Genomic DNA, 18,481 nt, shown 5'->3' on the forward strand with positions numbered 1-18,481 from the left:
GAGGAACGTGCTTGTTGTTTTGTTTCTGGTTTATTTATAAAGCAATGTAACATCCGCTGTGACGTGTGCCGTGTTAATCTCGCGAAAAAAAAATTTAATCACGTTAAAATTCATTTCAATTAATGCCGATAATAACGCGCTAAACTGACAGCTCTAATATATATATATATATATATATATATATTCAAAATTAAATTTTGTTTACTACAAAATGAATAAAAAAACGTAAATATTGAGCAATAATGAAAGACTTAGTTGAGTTGAAAACAGGTGTTATACTCATTTGTGTAAGTGACTGTAATTTAATATGTAATGTGATGGATGTTTTCCTGGTGTTTTACACACACCATATTGTCAGCCATTTCTCCGATGTCACAGACAGCAAGAAGAAGGGATTTTATAATGTATATAGTTGGGTCAATCAAAAACAATAAGTTTGTTTTGTGTTGTTACATAAAACCTAAGTAAACTTTTTAGCTCCGCTGACTGCAACAGGAGCAGGCCTAATAGAATAAAAAGTCTCGAGCTGAGGCAGTCTACAAAAATGGCTAGTGGGCAACAGACAGTAACTATACTGTAAAAAGAAAACTAACACCAAGACAATGCCCCCAATGGGGCACAAACCCAGAAAGCAAGTCATAATCAAATATGATACATGCTTATCCTCACAAGGGTCACAAGTGTGCTGGAGTGTATCCCAGCTGTCTTCGGGCAGTAGGCGGGGTTGACCCTGAACTGGTTACTAGCCAATCGCAGGGCACAAATAGACAATCAACCATTTAACTCACAATCACACCTTGGGATAATTTAGAGTGGTCCATTAACCTGCCATCCATGTTTTAGGAATGTGGGAAAAAATACGGGGTACCCTGAGAAAATCCACACAGCCACGGGGACCTGCAAATTCTATTTTCTGATGCGTTTATCCTCACAAGGGCCGCGGGGCATGCTGGAGCCTATCCCCAGTGCCCCTTTGGGCAGTAGGCGGGGGACACCCTGAGCTGGTTGCCAGCCAAACAGGCACACACAAACAAACAACCATTCACGCTCACAGGGAAAATTTAGAGTGTTCCATTAACCTGCCATGCATGTTTTTGGAATGTGGGAGGAAACCACAGTACCTGGACAAAACCCAGGCATGGGGAGAACATGCAAATCCCACACAGAAAGGCCAGGGCCTGGAATTGAACCCTGCACCTCTGCACTATGAGACAGACGTGCTAAGCAGTCGACCACCGTGTCGCCACGTGGAGACATCAAGTCTCTTTAAAACAATGTCAAATCAGCATCCCTTCTCAGCTACAAGTATCCCAGGTCAGACCAATCCAAGGGCACTAGGACTTAAAGACTTAAACACAGCAGGAGCCATGAGGAATGAGGAGTACAGTAATTCTAAGCACAAACAACAAAAAGACCACCTTCAGAAAGAACTTGTTGCTCTTCGTCCATCTCATCCACTTCCACCTGTTCTAGCTCACTCTGACGAGCAAGATGAACAGAGTCCATTTCCTCCTCTTCTCCAGTGCTTCCTTGTCCAGGCAAATGAACAAACTCTGTATCGTTCTCTTGCCGCCACTCTGCTCCATCGTCACAACCATTAACCGGAAGAAGTGCTGCCATCCCCCATTCAAATTCAGACTGCTGAACCACAATGGCTGCAGGTGCAAATCCAGGGCACCTCCATGCGTTGTAGACATTCTACTTGTTGATCCATGAAATGTGCGAGCTCTTAAGCATGTCTGATGTCATTTGTGCTATTTAGTGCGTGTGTGTGCCTGTGTGTCTGTGACAACAAGACAACCAGACTCCTCCCCTCCTTTGTGATTGGTCAGTCAATGGCTCATGCTATTATCTGACTAGGGTAAAGTGAAGGGATATATTTTTCAGCCCGCCAGCAGATGTTAAAGGTTAAAATCATTCCAAATAATTCATCATTACATCTTCATGCACATTGGCATGCTCAAAAGAAAAAAAAACCCTCCAACATTCCAGGCTGGAATGTTTAATTTCCAGCTGACCCCCTTGAGAAAGAAAAAAAAAAAAGCTAACCTCAGAATACAAAGTTTATGAGGTGTGTGTAATATAAGAAAGGCCAATCCTTAACCCCCCTCGAGTGAAAGTAACTTGGTAGAGTCCTGTTCAGTCTCTCTGGTGACAATAGTGCCAGCAAACAACAACAGACATGCACCTGTTTGCAAGGTGTGGCCACACAGTCTTTAGTGGTTGAGGTTTTGCTACATGTCAAAGCACAAACTGAACCACAAATGAATGTGGGTCGCATCCAAGAATCACGACTTTCTGCTCATTAGTGCCTGTTAATTATTGAAATTGCTCTACAAAACTGATGCCAGCTTACTGAGTTCCCCCTCGCTTGAGTAACTCAACTCAAAGGCAGTATAGCTGGAATGGTGCGGTCAACAAAAGAGTGCTGCACAATGTGCAACACTTTGCTAGTTGTCTTTCTGGTCACGTTTACTTTTACCTTTATTCCAAAAGCCTTTTATTTTTCTTTTACTCACCCACACTCTTATTTCATGAGCATAGCCAACTTATAAAATGTGGTTATGGACAAGGACAAAATTGTTGGTACTCCTCAGTTAATGAAAGAAAAGCCCACTGTGATCACAGTAATAACTTGAATCTGAATTCATGTTTTAAAAATAAATAAATAAATAACCAGTTAAAAATCAGACATTCTGCTTTGATGGAATTATTATCAAACACATCCTCATGAAAGAAGCCTGGACAAAAATGATGGTACAACTTGAAATGTTTCTGAACATAGAGAGTTAACCTAAGGCATCTAATTGACATCACAGGTACCTTCACACTTGGAATCAGTGAGTCTGCCTAGTTAAAGGGTTACAAGGAGTCACTGAGATTTTCGGTGGAATTTTTTTAAAACAATGGAATGAGCATTTCAAACAACTAATATACTCCGTAACAAATGAAATGATATTGATGAACACGTATGTGTTTCTGATCAGATTAAATGTTGATCATTACTGTGAGAAATCCTTAACATGAACAGTGTATTCAGATAGATGATTATCATTAACTATTAATAACAATGTTTCATTAAAAGGTAATTTGAGCAGTTCTGCGTTTGTAATTTCTTGAATATGATCCGCATTGGGATGGAATGCGGCCGAAAAAAAAAAGGGTTCTCTTGCAACTGGATTTTGCTCGCACCTTTATATATGTGCCCACTTACCCCGCAAAATTGCTGCTCCCTATGCTCAAAAAATCGCAACTTATCACGTTGCTATTCATATGGGTAGACTGATTGATTACAAATTTGAATACGCCTGTGATGCTATTTAGAGGACACGTTAGTTTAAAATGCCCCTATGGGCAAATTACTTATACGACGGGTGTCATTTTTGTTTTTTTTGTTCAGCTCATCTTCTGTTGAAGCACAATTCAAAAGCAAAGTCCGATTTTCATTGGTTAAGATTCAGTCAACAACTTTATTTCTTTTATCAATTTCAAATTTCAAAGTTATTCATGAACAAAGCGAAACCAGCAATTTTGTCCACGTGTGGAAATACAATTGATTAGATTAGTGTGTGTATTAGTAGATTAGTGTAGCATAAAAAAAAATAAAATAAAGATTAAATAATGATTGTGTTCTTGGCTATAGTTAGCTCATTCCAGTATTTCTGGTTTGTCGGTCACAGCCCTAATTTTCAATAAAGAGATGACTTCATGATGAATATCTGCACTGTGCGTACTACCAGTACTCCCAAACTGCAAATCTAGAGAAGCAATGCATTTTTCAGCAGTGGTCCACCAGAATAATTAAGCACACTTATGACATTAGTGTTCAACTACATGAGCAAATAGATCAAATTGTCTGTTCTTTGCCACGCAATAACCACATCAATATTGCTCCAGAGTCCAATTGTTTGGTGCGTTCACAAAGAATGGTGGCCTCAGCTGTATAATACTAAGTTACAGTGAAACTCCTCTACAACGAAATCATGTTTGCAGCAAGAAATGTTTCACAACAGGGGGTTTTTCACTGTAGCAAATTTGATCTCAGATGTAAACACACACACACACACACACACACACAAACGTATGTGTACACGCACACACAAACGTATGTGTACTCTTTATTTTTATTGCAATAGTGCATAGGTATGAGCATACACCTATTTGACACTTCATATAAGGGGTGTTCACACGGCAACATTTGCTTCGGTGATACGCCGGCGCTGCGCCAGTAGAGCGGTCACACGTGCAAATTTACTCCGGTGTAGCCCCGGAAAACAGCTTACTCCGGAGCAAATTTTTAAAGGTGGTTTAAAAATTTGCTCCGGAGCAAAAGCTCGTTTGCGGAGCAGCACCGATGAAAATTTGCACGTGTGAACTCTCCAATTTGCTCCAGAGCAAATGCTTGTTTGCGGGGGAGTAGCCTCGCTACGCAGGAGAAGAGTTGATTACATACGGTGAGAATGCGTTGCATTCGTGCTCTGTTGGACTTCCGTCATGTGTTTGCTTAATAACGACACAAGACATGGCTGGTAACAGTAGCAAGCGGCACCTCTTAGGTTATACCATCTCAACTAGAACGGGGGGGGGATAGTCCCCAAACGTCATCTTTCCTTTTGTAGGAGACTGGACTGTCTCGGAGTTGTTTGTGTAGTTTGTTCCTTTGTTGTGTGCTGACAACCCCCCGCCCCCCATATAATTTATTTAGTGATTTCCTCTCTTGATTTTCTGTTTGGCGCATTACATGTTTGCTTTTCTGAGTGTCATTGAAGTCATCGTTGATTTACGTTTTCGGGGGCGGTCACTCGCGAGCTGAAGGCACGGAGACCGAGAAAGAGAAGGACATGCCTGTACAGTAGTTGCTTGAGCTGTGTATAAGTTTGAAAAAGAACCAACACGACAGCTCATTTGTTTTCTGTTGTTTTGCTCCGCTGCAGAAACTGCCGTCTGACCGCAAGTGGAGCTGCACTGACGCTGCGCCGGTTGTAAAACGCTCAGCGGCTTTGTACGTGTGACCGCTACACAAAATTTGCTCCGGTCTCAAATATATCGCAACAAAATACATCAGTGTAGCACCGGAGCAAATGTGTGCCGTGTGAACACCCCTATCGTCAGTGTAGAAAGAAAAAAAGGGAAAGAAATTGCGAAATTTACGATCAGCATTCACTTTCATGAATTTCTTGGATCATGTCTTTTATTTTGTTTCCTCCGTCTTTCATTTTGATCACTTTTACCCTCTCTTCCAGCGTCAGAACTCTTCTTGTCTTAGCCCCTTGACATCCAAAGGTCCGTTTTGTAGCCATTTTAGCAATACAACGTTCTTGCTGTGTCTGAAACTAACAATAACATATACTTCCTGGACTACTGCGCATGTGTAAACCAGTGTGGCGGTTGCTGTTGCCGTTTCCGAACAAGAACGAAGCAGTAGAGGTCGCTGTTGGATTAGACTTCGTTGTAGTGAATTTCATCGCGAGGCAAGAGCAGAGAAAAAGATTTCGTATAACGCAACAGGGTTTTTTTTCATTGTATGGGGGGCAGGAAAGTGGGAATGGTGTTAATGCATGAACATTTTTTCACACTCGGGGGTATTTTCGCCCATGTAGGTTTCGTTGTAGAGGAGTTTCACTGTACTCACATTAACAGAGGCTGGTGTGCCTGTGTGTGTGTGTGTGTGTGTGTGTGTGTGTGCGAGAGATGGGAGAAACGGTCCCCCAAAACTTCCAGTTACGCAACATCTTTTCACACAGACATACATGTTGTGATTCTCCTTCACCCTGTGACCCCCCACACCCCAAAAAAGAAATAATTAAAATAATAATAATAATAATAATTGCATCCTTGCTTGGAACAAAAAATTAACATACAATCCCGTTGAAAAAATAAAGACAAAAAAAAGTCAATAAAGTGATTACATGAAATGAAATTCCGGACTATAAAAGCCACACCTGTCTATAAACTGCAGGTGCCCATATTGTAACATGAGATATTTGCAAAGAAAGATGGTACACAGAAAGAGGTTTCAACGTTTAATCACAAACCTTAACTTTTCTTTCCAAATAATGGCTGAACGCGGCACTCACACAGCTGGTTTAAAAAAAAAAAAAAGGCATCGTTCCCTGTCGAGTAATGAAAAAATTGAAAAAGTCCTCACTGGCCGTAACTCTCGGTCAACCATTTCTTCATTAGGCTTTCTACCATCCACGCTTTGGTGTCAGCTTTCACAATAATGTCTTTTGGGAGGTTTTCTTTTGGCATATGTAACCAGGTGAACAATACTATGACTGTTGTAGTGAATGCTGCCTCGTTTAAGAAATGGAGCATTGTCACTTTAAAAGGAGAGTTGGATAATCTCGTGGGAAATCTCGTGAGACTTGGACCACGAAGTGAAGGCAGACTCATGCTGAGCTGTGCTTATTCAGACCTGATGTACAGTGAACCCTCGCTGTAACGCGGTTCACCTTCTGCGGCTTCGCTGTTTCACGGATTTTCTTCGTACAATTTTTTTAAAATGCTTTTTTTAAACAGTGAATTGTGTTCTGCTTCCTGATTGGCTAAGGGACTGACCAACGTGAACAGTCTCCTCACCTCGTCTCTGGACAGCTTGCCAAATTTACCTTTGCAAATTTTTGGTCTTTGGTTTCTGTCAAGGAGGGGAAGCTCAATTTCGACCTACATCATAAAATGTGTCCGTTTATTTATACGTGAATTCTACTCTCCGTTCCTTTTCAAAAAAATGAAAAGGATGCCTTCCTTCACCATAAGATCGGTGATTGGCTCATTTCGCTGTCAATCAAAAAGAGATTCAGCTTCAGATAGATCATCCAATCATCATGCAGAAAAGCTGAGTGTCCGGGCCAGCTGATAAACGCCCACTGTCCATAGACTCCCAGAGACCCTGAGCGTCCGATGGGCGGGACAAAACCAGCATTTATCCAATGACTCGTCTCGTGTCAATGCATTGGGACAACCTATCATGAGCTTTCTCGACGCCCAGCGTCCGCGCGGTCGACGCTCAGCGTCCACACAGTTTAAAGCACAGTGAAGCTGTGGGAATGAATGAGAAGAGAGTCGCGTCATAACCAGTAATAACAAGTTGATTCGGAACAAAGGTTGAGCGCGTTGTCGGGCATACAGTAAATATTCCCATCCCCGGAATTCTATGAAAAGGAATATCTTTCACCCGTAATAAAAACCTATGCATTAACATTTTGACTACGATATTACGTGTTACTGGAACTTACGTAAGCGGAAATTCCACTAGCCGTAACCCGGATGGAGGCGTAATGCCGCGGGAGCTTAAATACACGCAACGCCCACCCGATGCGACGGAAAAGACACGACGCTGAGACACGTTTTCACTTCGCGTCAACTCATGTCTCGCAAAGCTACATTGTTGTCTGAAAAAAAACAGTTGACTTGAATCAACATTTCATTTTGTCCCGGGAGAGAGAGGAGGTCAATTGTAGGTACTTTGCATTCATACAAATCAGTGGCGGATGCTGGTCTGTCAAGGAGGGGAAGATCAATTTCGGCCTACATCATAAAATGTGTCCTTTTATTTATACGTGAATTCTACTCTCCGTTCCTTTTCAAGAAAATTATCTATGACCCTGTCATACCAACAAGGTGTCTTTTCCAGGGACTTAACTAGTGTCCTCCAACTACAGCAATTACAATAAAACCCACCAGAAATAAAAGATTAATTTGTCACTAGTCGTTTTCAACAAAGAGAGTGAGAGAGAGATGATTAGAAGTCTCCAGTTCAACTCAGAGCAGAATGAGAATTGAAAAATGCTCCCACGGATGCCTCCACCAAAAGATCGGTGATTGGCTCATTTCGCTGTCAATCAAAAAGAGATTCAGCCTCAGACAGATCATCCAATCATCATGCAGAAAAGCTCAGCGTCCGGGCCAGCCCACAAACGCCCACTGTCCATAGACTCCCAGAGACGCTGAGCGTCCGATGGGCGGGACAAAACCAGCATTTATCCAATGACTCGTCTCGTTTCAATGCATTGGGACAACCTACACTGAACTCTCCAGACGCCCAGCGTCCGCGTGGTCGACGCTCAACATCCACACAGTTGAAAGTACAGTGAAGCTGCGGGAATGAATGAGAAGAGAGTCGCGTCGTAACCAGTAATAAGAAGCTCATTCAGAACAAAAGTTGAGCGCATTGTAGCGCATATTTAGTCAATGACATGTCCACACAATTGTACCGACACACATTTATTTCATCACTTACTTTTTGACATTTTAGGGGAAGCTGAGCTTCCCTTGCAGTCTTAGAGCAATCGCCTCTGCATTGTATACATTGTTCGGTATTGTATATTAACTGTAAAAAATAAAGCTGACGACTTCACGGATTTCGGCTATCACGGGTTCTTTTTGGAACGTAACCCCGGTGATAAATGAGGGTTCACTGTATCAGCAATCGGCATTGTAATCCGGCTAATATTAAGAGTAAAATATCGTTGTTTGAACGGTGTCACATGGTGGGTCGTGTGAACAGCCATGAAGCAGGGGAGATTAGTTGTTTTCCGCGTGTTTCGGGCACATACAACATGCCATAAAGTGCTCACAAGCCACTACTGTTGCCTATTTTTGTATACTTTCCTATTTGTTCGTCCCATTTGACATATCTCAGTCTTTATAACTGTAAAAAATAAAGCTGATGACTTCACGGATTTCGCCTATCACGGGTTCTTTTTGGAACGTAACCCCGGTGATAAATGAGGGTTCACTGTATCAGCAATCGGCATTGTAACCCGGCTAATATTAAGAGTAAAATATCGTTGTTTGAACGGTGTCACATGGTGGGTCGTGTGAACAGCCATGAAGCAGGGGAGATTAGTTGTTTTCCGCGTGTTTCGGGCACATACAACATGCCATAAAGTGCTCACAAGCCACTACTGTTGCCTATTTTTGTATACTTTCCTATTTGTTCGTCCCATTTGACATATCTCAGTCTTTTATTTTATTAATGTTGTACATTTTCTATGTTCAGTTACGGATAAATCCTTCATAAAAAATAATTTGTGTTCGGTCAAGTCCGTCATGACCCAGCCACGCAGCTTTCGGATTGCAGTCCAGCTCAAAACACAGGTGAAGTGCGCCCTCTCAAGGCAGGTTGTTTTCACTGTGATACATGATAGCGTCCTACTGTTACTTCTCTGCTCGAGCGCTCCCTGGTGGCCGTTGGAAAAATCTTTAAACAGGCCGAATCATTAAATAAGCCGCAGGGTTGAAAGCGTGAGACAAAAGTAGCGGCTTATAGTCTGGAAATTACGGTAATTACATAACGGAAACAAATGAAACAGTGTGCCGAGTAAGACGAGACAAGGCACACATTCAAGAGTGTAAGAATATGAAGATAAAAGGGAGGACCAGTGAAGATACCAACCGTAACTGTAACTCACCTATAACCAACCCACAACATTTAGTCAGTCACATGAGTAGGTAAAGTCAATCAAGCACGTGGGTCTTCTGTGTATTAATTTGTCAAACAATTAGAACAACATTTAGTTTTTCAACCACTCCACTCCACTGACTGATCACTGCTGAACGTTTCACTGTAATTGTTGACCAGGTGTTTAGATGCAAGCCAGAAAACAGTACAGTCTGCCCACAGAGTGTCAAGAGTTGCCCACAATAGCCAAGAGTGACTCAGCTGCCTCTGTAGAAAACCAACAGCCTCAAATCAAATTCTGCTGCCGGTGGGAAATGTAAACACAATATCCAGATTACGCAATGATCATTATAATACTCTTTTTTTTTCCCAGGAAAATAAAAAGTACTGTCGTTTAACATATAAACATTAATCCTGCTCAATACCTCTCTTCCTTCTATAATGCATATATACAACTAGAGGACATGTGGTTATCAAACAGCATTACAACACACATGCAGAAGGGGTTACACTCAGTTCAGCCCTTCTAAATTAATCCTCTCGGTCTTAGTATGAGAACTCAAAAAAAAAAAAAAGCCGGCTGACGACTATTCTTTCATTTACTCCTTAACTCTTGTGCATTATCTGACAAGTATTTAATAATTTGTTGACTTGCCACCTGTGAATTTACAACGCAAGCCGGTCTGCTTGCAGTTTGACAAGATGCCACATATAATACACATGATTGTCTTACCATCAGTGCACTCTTCATAGTACCAGTCCAATTCATAGTAGTCTGCCTTCACAAACCTCTGGCCCCGTCTCTTCATCCTCACTGCTAAGAGTCACAGTTGTATTGTATTTTCTCCAATAGCTCTGGTCGGTCCAACACCCCAGCATGCTCCGAGATAACCAGCTGTCACTGGGGTCTTATATACTCTAATGGTATCCGGCCGTCAACAAAAGCTCCATTTTGCTAACCTCCAATAACGTATGGTAACCAGCTGGCACAGTGTATTGCCCCACAAAAGATTTGCTCAAATTTTTTGCAGTTCCTTTTGCTCCCACACTCAGTAGCAGCTTGCTGTCAGGGTAGTGTGCTCCATATTGCTTCTGGTGCCATCCTGCCAAACAGTTCCCAGATCTGTGAACTGTGGCATCAGTTGTCTTGAAGGATCACAATACTCCATTGTTCCACAAATAAGTGTCAACGTCCTTTAATCAGTCTGCACCTTTCGATCGAGTGAGTCCATCATTCATATCGTACGGTTTTGCAGTCACTGTAGATGTGTCAGTATCTTTTCTTGTCCCCATCCATCAATGGCTTCCTGTCGATATATCATCCAGTCTGACTAATATCAGCATCTTGTCTTGTAATTAGTTCACACAGTATTACTGCCTTCTATTTTGCCGCATTCTCTGCCCAGTCCCAGCACTTGCTCTGCACGTGGTCGAGTGCATCTTTTACAGTGACTCAATCAATCCAGAGATGCAGAGTGTGACAGAGCAAGCAGCAGCAGTCACGGGTTTTGCAGCAGAAACGATGACACAGCGGAGTGGGCAGGGTGGGCCAATTCTTACAGCCAATGAGAGGGAGCATTGCCATCTTACTGCCACCCACTGATGCTACGTCAGCAACCTCTACCACCCACTCCCTCTCCCCTAACTTGTCCTTGTGAGTGGTTGCTATAGCAGCAGGGCCATGGCTGAGCAGCATGTAAAATTAGCATGGAGTTGGAAGAGATGACGTGGGCGACTCAGCTCGAACAAACCCAATTCCAGTGAAATTGGGATGTGTTAAACAAATAAGAACAAAATGATTTGCAAATGATGCACAACCTATGTTTAATTGAATGCAACACAAAGACAATATATTTAATGTTCAAACTGACAAACGTTATTGTTTTTAGCAAATAATCATTAATTTAGAATTTTATGGCTGCAATACATTCCAAATGTTTACCTCTATGTTACGTCACCTTTTCTCTTCACAACATTCAATAAACGTTTGGGAAGTGAAGTGACTAATTGTTTAAGATTTGTGAGTGGAATTCTTTCCCATTCTTGCTTTATGTACAGTTTGTTGTTCAAAAATCCACTGTCTCAGTTGACATATTTAATGCTTCATAATGCGCCATATAGTTTCAATGGGAGACAGAGGTCTGGACTGCAGGCAAGCCAGTCTAGTACCTGCACTCTTTTACTACAAAGCCATGCAGTTGTAACACATGCAGAATGTGGTTTGGCATTGTCTGATGAATGTCAGGGTTTTCTATCCGGACAAAGTTAAGCAAATGACTCAACACACAGGGAAGATTGTCTTTGTAATCGGCGGGAGCGGATCTGCAAGAGCGAACGACGGGCAGTTGCTCAGAGTTCCTTGTGCGCCTGTCGGACTTTTATTGTTTACACATGCAAAATACAAGAAAACACTGCCGCCGATATTTGCATACCACGCCCCAGTCCAGCCCATTGGTAGTGATTTGATTGACTTGGTTTAAGCTTTGAACCACCGATACGCTGACACCTTCCAGTCTGGTCGACAACGAATAAGCAAGTCGCATACTTCGCAGATGACAAATGTTCGCCTGGGCGCGACACCAGTTCCCAAACCGTCTTTTGACGTTCTACAACACTTTGTTGTATGATGTCATTTTGCTCGTAGATTTCTCTATCAATGAAATAATCAGTGGTATACAGGAAAAATATGCTGCTTGGATGGTAGCATGTTTCTCCAATTCGTGTAAGTATCTTTCAACATTAATGGCGCCTTCACAGATGTGTAAATTTCCCATGCCGTTGGCACTGACACAGCCCCACACCATTACAGATGTTGGCTTTGAACTTTGCGTCCATAGCACTCTGGATGGTTCTTTTTCAATTTGGCCCAGGGGACACGACGTCCACAATTTCCCAAAACAATTTGAAATGTGGACTCGTCAGACCATGGGCATTCAATGTTGGTGTTCGGCCTTGCTGCTTACATCCAGTGATTTCAATGCTGGTTTTGGCCCTTCCCACTTGCATGCAGTGATTTCTCCACATCCATTGATAATATTATGAACCGTAGATGATGAAATCCCTAAATTTCTTGCAACTGTAACCTTAAACTGTTCCACTATTTTCTCACACAGTTGTTCACAAAGAGGTGAACCTTGCCCCATCTTTGCTTGTGAATGACTGAGCTACTTTTTTATTCATATTTATTTATGTTTAACACAATGTCCCAACTTCATTGGAACTGGGTTTGTATAACTCCCAAGATTTAAAAGAAAGAACATTAATGTCATATTTTAGAACTTACAAGTCTATCACCGCTACTTATGCAACAAGGCAGCTTGAGGTATAGAGCACATTTCATACACAAGGCCACACAATGAACTTCACATCAGCAAAGACACAGACATTGTACAGACATGAAGTCCTCACATTAAAGGACACAATTAACTTTCTAACTGAAAGGCTTCTTCAACTACACTTCAGTGTCCCGCCCCACCCCCAAAATTGACTTACAGTATTCCAAAAACATCATAACATTACATGAACATTTCTTTCCTGTTTGAATTCAGATATACGGTATATGAAGTATACAGTATATACCAACATCATCAGATTCCCCTTCACAATCAACACAAGAGCGCAAAGAGTGGTAGCTATTACCGATCTAGTCACTGAACCGTTGTTTTTACTGCACAGCAACTTAATGTTGTGACTAAGGAGTGTACAGATACAGCATATTTATTAGACATCTTAATTGAGTTCCGGTGTAAACATGTGGTTGGTGCATATTCTGTATTTAACAAGCCATTTCCTGGAAACTTATGACCTAGTGCCATAGAAAACACCTGACCTCGAATCCTTATCAGACAGCAGGTTGCATAATTCGCATCATTTTTGAGAAGATACATTTCTGGTTATGTGACACTGCTATTTAATAGCACAGAAAAAAGGATCAAACAAATGAAAGTTCGGATGGCTGAATGGAAGGATGAAACAGATACTAACCATCAGTGCTTGAGCAAACTGACACCTGTGTGTTGATATCTGACCCTTTGGTGGAGGCAGTGAGGAGCAAAATGACTCCAACAGCGGTGAAAACAACCGCAGACAACAGTAAGGAAAATAAAGTTAACAATAAAAAATTACAGCTGTTTCCTTGTCGTCAGTCAGACAAAAACAGAACAATAAGGTCAATGTGCCCATGCTAGCATGGCTCGGATAAATTGAGTTACTGCTCTGAGCAGATGCTATTTATACGATTGCTGAGCTAATTATAGAAGCAAATTTACACCAGAGTCACTGTTCAAGGGGACGTGTCCTTTTAAAATACACCAATGTAAAATGGAAACAATTTTTACATTTCCTGATGTTTGGATGTGCATTTGTGATTTATATAAAATATTTTGCTAGTACCACTGAAACACTCTTTAAAGAGACACTGCAACAACAAAAAGCTGGAAAAGGTGGTACGACCCTTGCCTGGATACAGCACCTTTTCCCGTACCATTATCTTTTAAACAATTGACTGTGAGACTTTGCCATAATTCTTGTAATCATCATGGTTGTGTTTGTCTGCATTGACACTTTTACCATCATTTTGTAGATATCTGTCTGTCTTTATTTGTATTACTGCATACATTGTAGCATTGTCGCTTTGCCAGGATTGTGCACTTTTTGTCTATTTTTGATCAGTATTGTGACAATATTGCTTCATGTTTATTTCTGAATGGCGTCCTGTGCTTTGCAGACTTATTATGCATTGTAAATGTATTTTTTTGCCATCTATCCATCCATTATCCAGAGTCGTGGCATGCTGGAGCCTATACCAGCTCACTTCGGGCAGTTCACCCTGAACTGGTCGCCAGCCAATTGCAGGGCACACACAGACAAACAAGCATTCACGCTAACAATCACACCGAGGAACAATTTAGACTGTCCCATTATTCTGATCCTTATACGGCACACATCGCACAGACAACAAGCCAGATGCTGATAAGGCCAATACAGCTATGCCTAGAATAAGAGTACGAGAATACAATTCCAAATAGCAGCGAGAGGAGAGCGGGAGCAAGACAGAGAGCAGATGCCACACAGATAGACAGCGAGAGACACGGAGACAACAGACACACACAATCAGGGGCCGAGAGGCGCCGAGAGGGGCTGAGCGAGACAGAGGGGGACAGAGTGAGTGAGAGAGATTGTTGTGGCAACTGTGGCCGAGCAGTTGATTATACAAGTTCAAGCAGCTCGTAGGTGAAGGTCGAAGTAAACCATAACTTCCTCATTTATGGACTTGAACTTCGCTTAAAAAATCAGTGTCAGTGATACCACTGACACTGATTTTTAAAGCGAAGTTTTAGCACATGTTACAGTGATCACCATGATAACCACGGAGTAAAGAAAATATACATACATATTACATAATACACCTGAAAAGAGAAGCACTTACAAAAGTACTTGAGCGTCTCCTCTATCTGTTCCGTAGTCAGGTCGAGGGAGGAGTTAGGGTCCACCAGAGGCGTGTGCAGCCAGTCATCTTGCTCGTAGCCGAAGATCGTGTCGGCCCTCAGCTTGTAGACTGGCAGCTGCTCCTCCAAAAGGCTAATAATCTCAAGTTCTGGCAAGTCAGTATTGTTACAGACATCTGAAAAGACACATGTTGAGTCATTGTTTGTGTAGGTGAAAAAATACACTGTCAATATATATATATATATATATATATGGTCAAGTTACTTATTACGGTGTTCGAGTGCAATTACAGTAACAATTTTGTAACGTTACAAAAGAAAGCACAGTACGCCATCTTGTGGTAAAATTGGATAATGTTTGCATGAAATGAATACATTTTTTTCATTCTCTTTACAGAAACATAAACATTCTCAGACCATGTTTACTTTTGAGTTAGTCCAAGTTTCTTAATAACATAGCAACCTAAGAGCTACATTCTTTTACTCATCTAAACTATGTGAGGATAGGCGTTTCAGAAAATGGATGGCTTTATGGATGGATGGATGGATTTTATAGCACTCGTGGTGCATTATCTATTTTAACAAGTATTAAATAAAAGATCAATTTTTTGGAAAGGCAAACAACTGTCCACAGTCTGCCATGCCTATAGCTTTATTTCGGGCTTCTGTGCCCTTCATTTAAAACCACACATTGTTGTCTGATGCAGTGGAAAAAATGAGTCATACTGAAGTGTGAGTTACAGTATATGCATCTGTCCACAAATCAGTTCACCGTGTTATTAAAAATACCACTATATGTGACCTGTTAAGCGATGTAGTTGGGGGGGGGGGGCACAGAAAAATTATAATGAGCCAGTTTATATGGAGAATACAGCTTATAATAAATAGCTTTGGTTGTCCCACTGCTTTTGTCCTTTTCCTGCCGTTATGGTGTTCTCATTTCTGTCTGTGCACACTGTACTCTCTAACAATGCTGTCTCACACAAATTGCTCAATCGGACTGAAAGCCTGCCTGTGTTCAAGAAACATACAAACATGCACATAGCAGCTGAATCCTTCGGTAAATACAATCAATAAGATTTGATCACAGCACATTCATCTATCTTACAAAGCAATGGCCCTACAACAAAACTATCTTAAAATTCTGAAACATTTTAAATTATCTATCAAATGTGGTTTGATGACAAATTCGAGATACACTTAACAGTCACAACATTACGTACACACGTGTATAACAATGTCTGTGCATAATAATAACTAGTGTATAACAATGCTCTTTTTGAATTGATACAAGGTCCAGATTTTAGGACATATGCATTGTTTCATTGTGGAGGTTGTTTGCAGTGGTGTAGAAACTACACTGCATCACACTTTACCACAGAATTGAATAGAATGTAGTTCTGGAGTTTTCACTGCAATTCTGCACTATAGGTGTGCAGGGTTTATAATATTTATCAAGGATTTTGGTTTTTTTTTTAATTCTGAATTTGCCTATCACAGTAAGCAATCAGGGAGGAAGCTGGTGGGAGTCTAACTCAGATGTGAACTCAATTCCAAGCTCAGATATTAGGTCTGGAGCTCTTCAGTTATTTTCGTTCTGAAACACTTGTCGACAACTACCCAAGTAGGTAACAAACATATGACAAACACTTCAAACACTATATATTGAGGTTATAATTGTCATGCATGTTCACTTCCACTTTGGATTTTGTGCAAAGGCATCTTAAAAAAAACAAACAAATAAAAATAGATTCATGATCTAAAGAAGGTCAAGTTGAGAGGGATTTTAGTTTAAATTACTCTGTGTGCAAAAAAGACAAACTTATAAGGTCATATCGCATGAGTAGTAGTTTGCAGCTGCACCAATCGAAGACAAGTTCAAGTTCAAATGCAAGAATAGTCCACTGTCACACTGTCATTCAGAGCAATAAACAAACACTGCAACATATGTGAGCGTTATGCATGGCAAGGCTTATTAGGTCTGTCTGGTGACTACAAGAAATAAGAGGAAAATATTTTGGGGGGGGAAACATTTGAGATAATGCCAATATAAGTGAGCGCCAAACTCAATGTCTTTCATCAAAAAGGCAAATGATTATACGTACTGCAAAACAGCAACTTTTGTTGCAGTATCATTGTGAACAGAGACTGATCAGCAGAATGAGTTAAAAAATAGGCTGGATTCAACACCCACTGTAATGTAATGTCGGTGGAGTATATTTTATCGAACAGTATGGGCCAAGTTTAAACCCTTTGAATAGTAAAGCTCCTGTCCAGCATGGCTGCCCTCCAAAAGCAATACAGTACAGTGGTGAACGCTACAGAAAGCTAAGGGACTACTTCCCACATGTTCAGAATATTCATTACTGTTAATGAACTGGAAAATGTTATGGACCTTTTTAAAAGTTAGTAGAAGAAGGCAAACATCTTTCGGTATAAAAACGAGCACTCTAACAACCATGTCAACACAAAGGTTTTTAAGAGTAACAAGAGTAAACAAAGGTGACTGTCACAGCGACAGATGACAGGATGAGACAGAGATAAACTGAGTGTCAACAATAGAGCAAATGTGGGTAACTGTCCATATGTCAAACATGTAGCTTACCAGACAGCAATTCAAACAGCACAAAGACAGCAATGTACTCACTCATGTTGCCTTAAGCCTGAACAAAAACCTTGAGCCCTTGACCTATCACATTTTCCACAAGTAGCGACAGAGCAAGGACACAAAAGACTCCACAGTCAGAGAAGAGAGAGAAAGAACATTGGGAGGGTGAGACAGGAAGTGCAAGGCAGAGGGTGCAAAAAAAAAAAAAAAAGGCAGAACGGCACTGCTTGGAAGAGCCATAGGAAGTTAAAGGGAGAGGGAGGAGTGAAGAGGAGAAGAGAGCTGAACTAAACTGGTTCACCATGCCTCACATGCCAATGACGAAATGCACATGGACCGCCCCGCACTCGCGCTCTCTCTCTCTCTCTTGCTGTCTCTCTCTCCCCGCAACTAGACTTTTCCTACTCGTCACACAAGCTGCAAACATTTTGCTCACCAAAGCATCAGATTTTGAATGAGTACAATTGTCACTTTGTGTGGTTCGAATGCCTATCAACAAGCATTTGTATTTATTTTTAATCTTTTCCAATACTCATTTGTTTAATTTCAGCGAAACATTTATTGACACGAGAAAACCGATTTGAGTTCCTAACAGATGGCAAAACTAATATCCTACAATTGTTTTTCACAACAAATGAAGGAAAAAAAAAGCCATCAGTGTGATGTTAATTGTATACACCAACACGGTTACATGTGATAATGACTTGTGAAATTCATTTCAAGAACATTGTCCAAAATCCAAGACCGTATCAAATGTTGAAAATGCATCACTCAAACTGAAGTAATTGAATTTTACATCCTAGGAAGGGAATCATCAAGAAAATGCCATTTTTATTTCTGTGCTCGTACAAACTGAGAACCGCTCACATCAAACATTAAAGCATAATGGCTTCTCCATTAAGCTCTGACTGTTACAGTTGGTGAGCAAGTCCGCAGTTTAGATTATGTTTGTCTACTCGAATAACTGTCTCACTGAAGTTCTGTTTCCCCCTGCCCTCACCCACCCAGCATCCTGGAATT

At 41.1% G+C, this 18,481-nt stretch overlaps 1 protein-coding gene across 4 annotated transcripts in view; it reads right to left on the reverse strand.

Moving 5' to 3' along the window:
* The window catches only part of LOC109529633 (trafficking kinesin-binding protein 1-like), a 35,575-nt gene extending 17,831 nt beyond the window's left edge, over window positions 1–17,744 (reverse strand). Inside the window, exons 1-2 of one of the 4 annotated variants that reach the window (XM_019893004.1) lie at window positions 17,501–17,744; window positions 14,835–15,029 (exon numbers count right to left, since the gene is read on the reverse strand). In XM_019893004.1, coding sequence (XP_019748563.1) covers window positions 14,835–15,029; window positions 17,501–17,504 — 199 coding nt within the window. In that variant the 5' untranslated portion in view covers window positions 17,505–17,744. Of the gene's footprint in view, window positions 1–1,418; window positions 1,777–10,139; window positions 10,930–14,834; window positions 15,030–17,500 lie in introns of those variants that run through there. The other 3 variants (XM_019893005.1, XM_019893003.1, XM_019893006.1) reach the window with 3 other exon arrangements.
* Window positions 17,745–18,481: the final 737 nt, after the last annotated feature.

This window comes from Hippocampus comes, unplaced genomic scaffold (assembly GCF_001891065.2).
Source record: "Hippocampus comes isolate QL1 unplaced genomic scaffold, H_comes_QL1_v1.1 scaffold94, whole genome shotgun sequence".
Classification (NCBI taxonomy): Eukaryota; Metazoa; Chordata; class Actinopteri; order Syngnathiformes; family Syngnathidae; genus Hippocampus; species Hippocampus comes.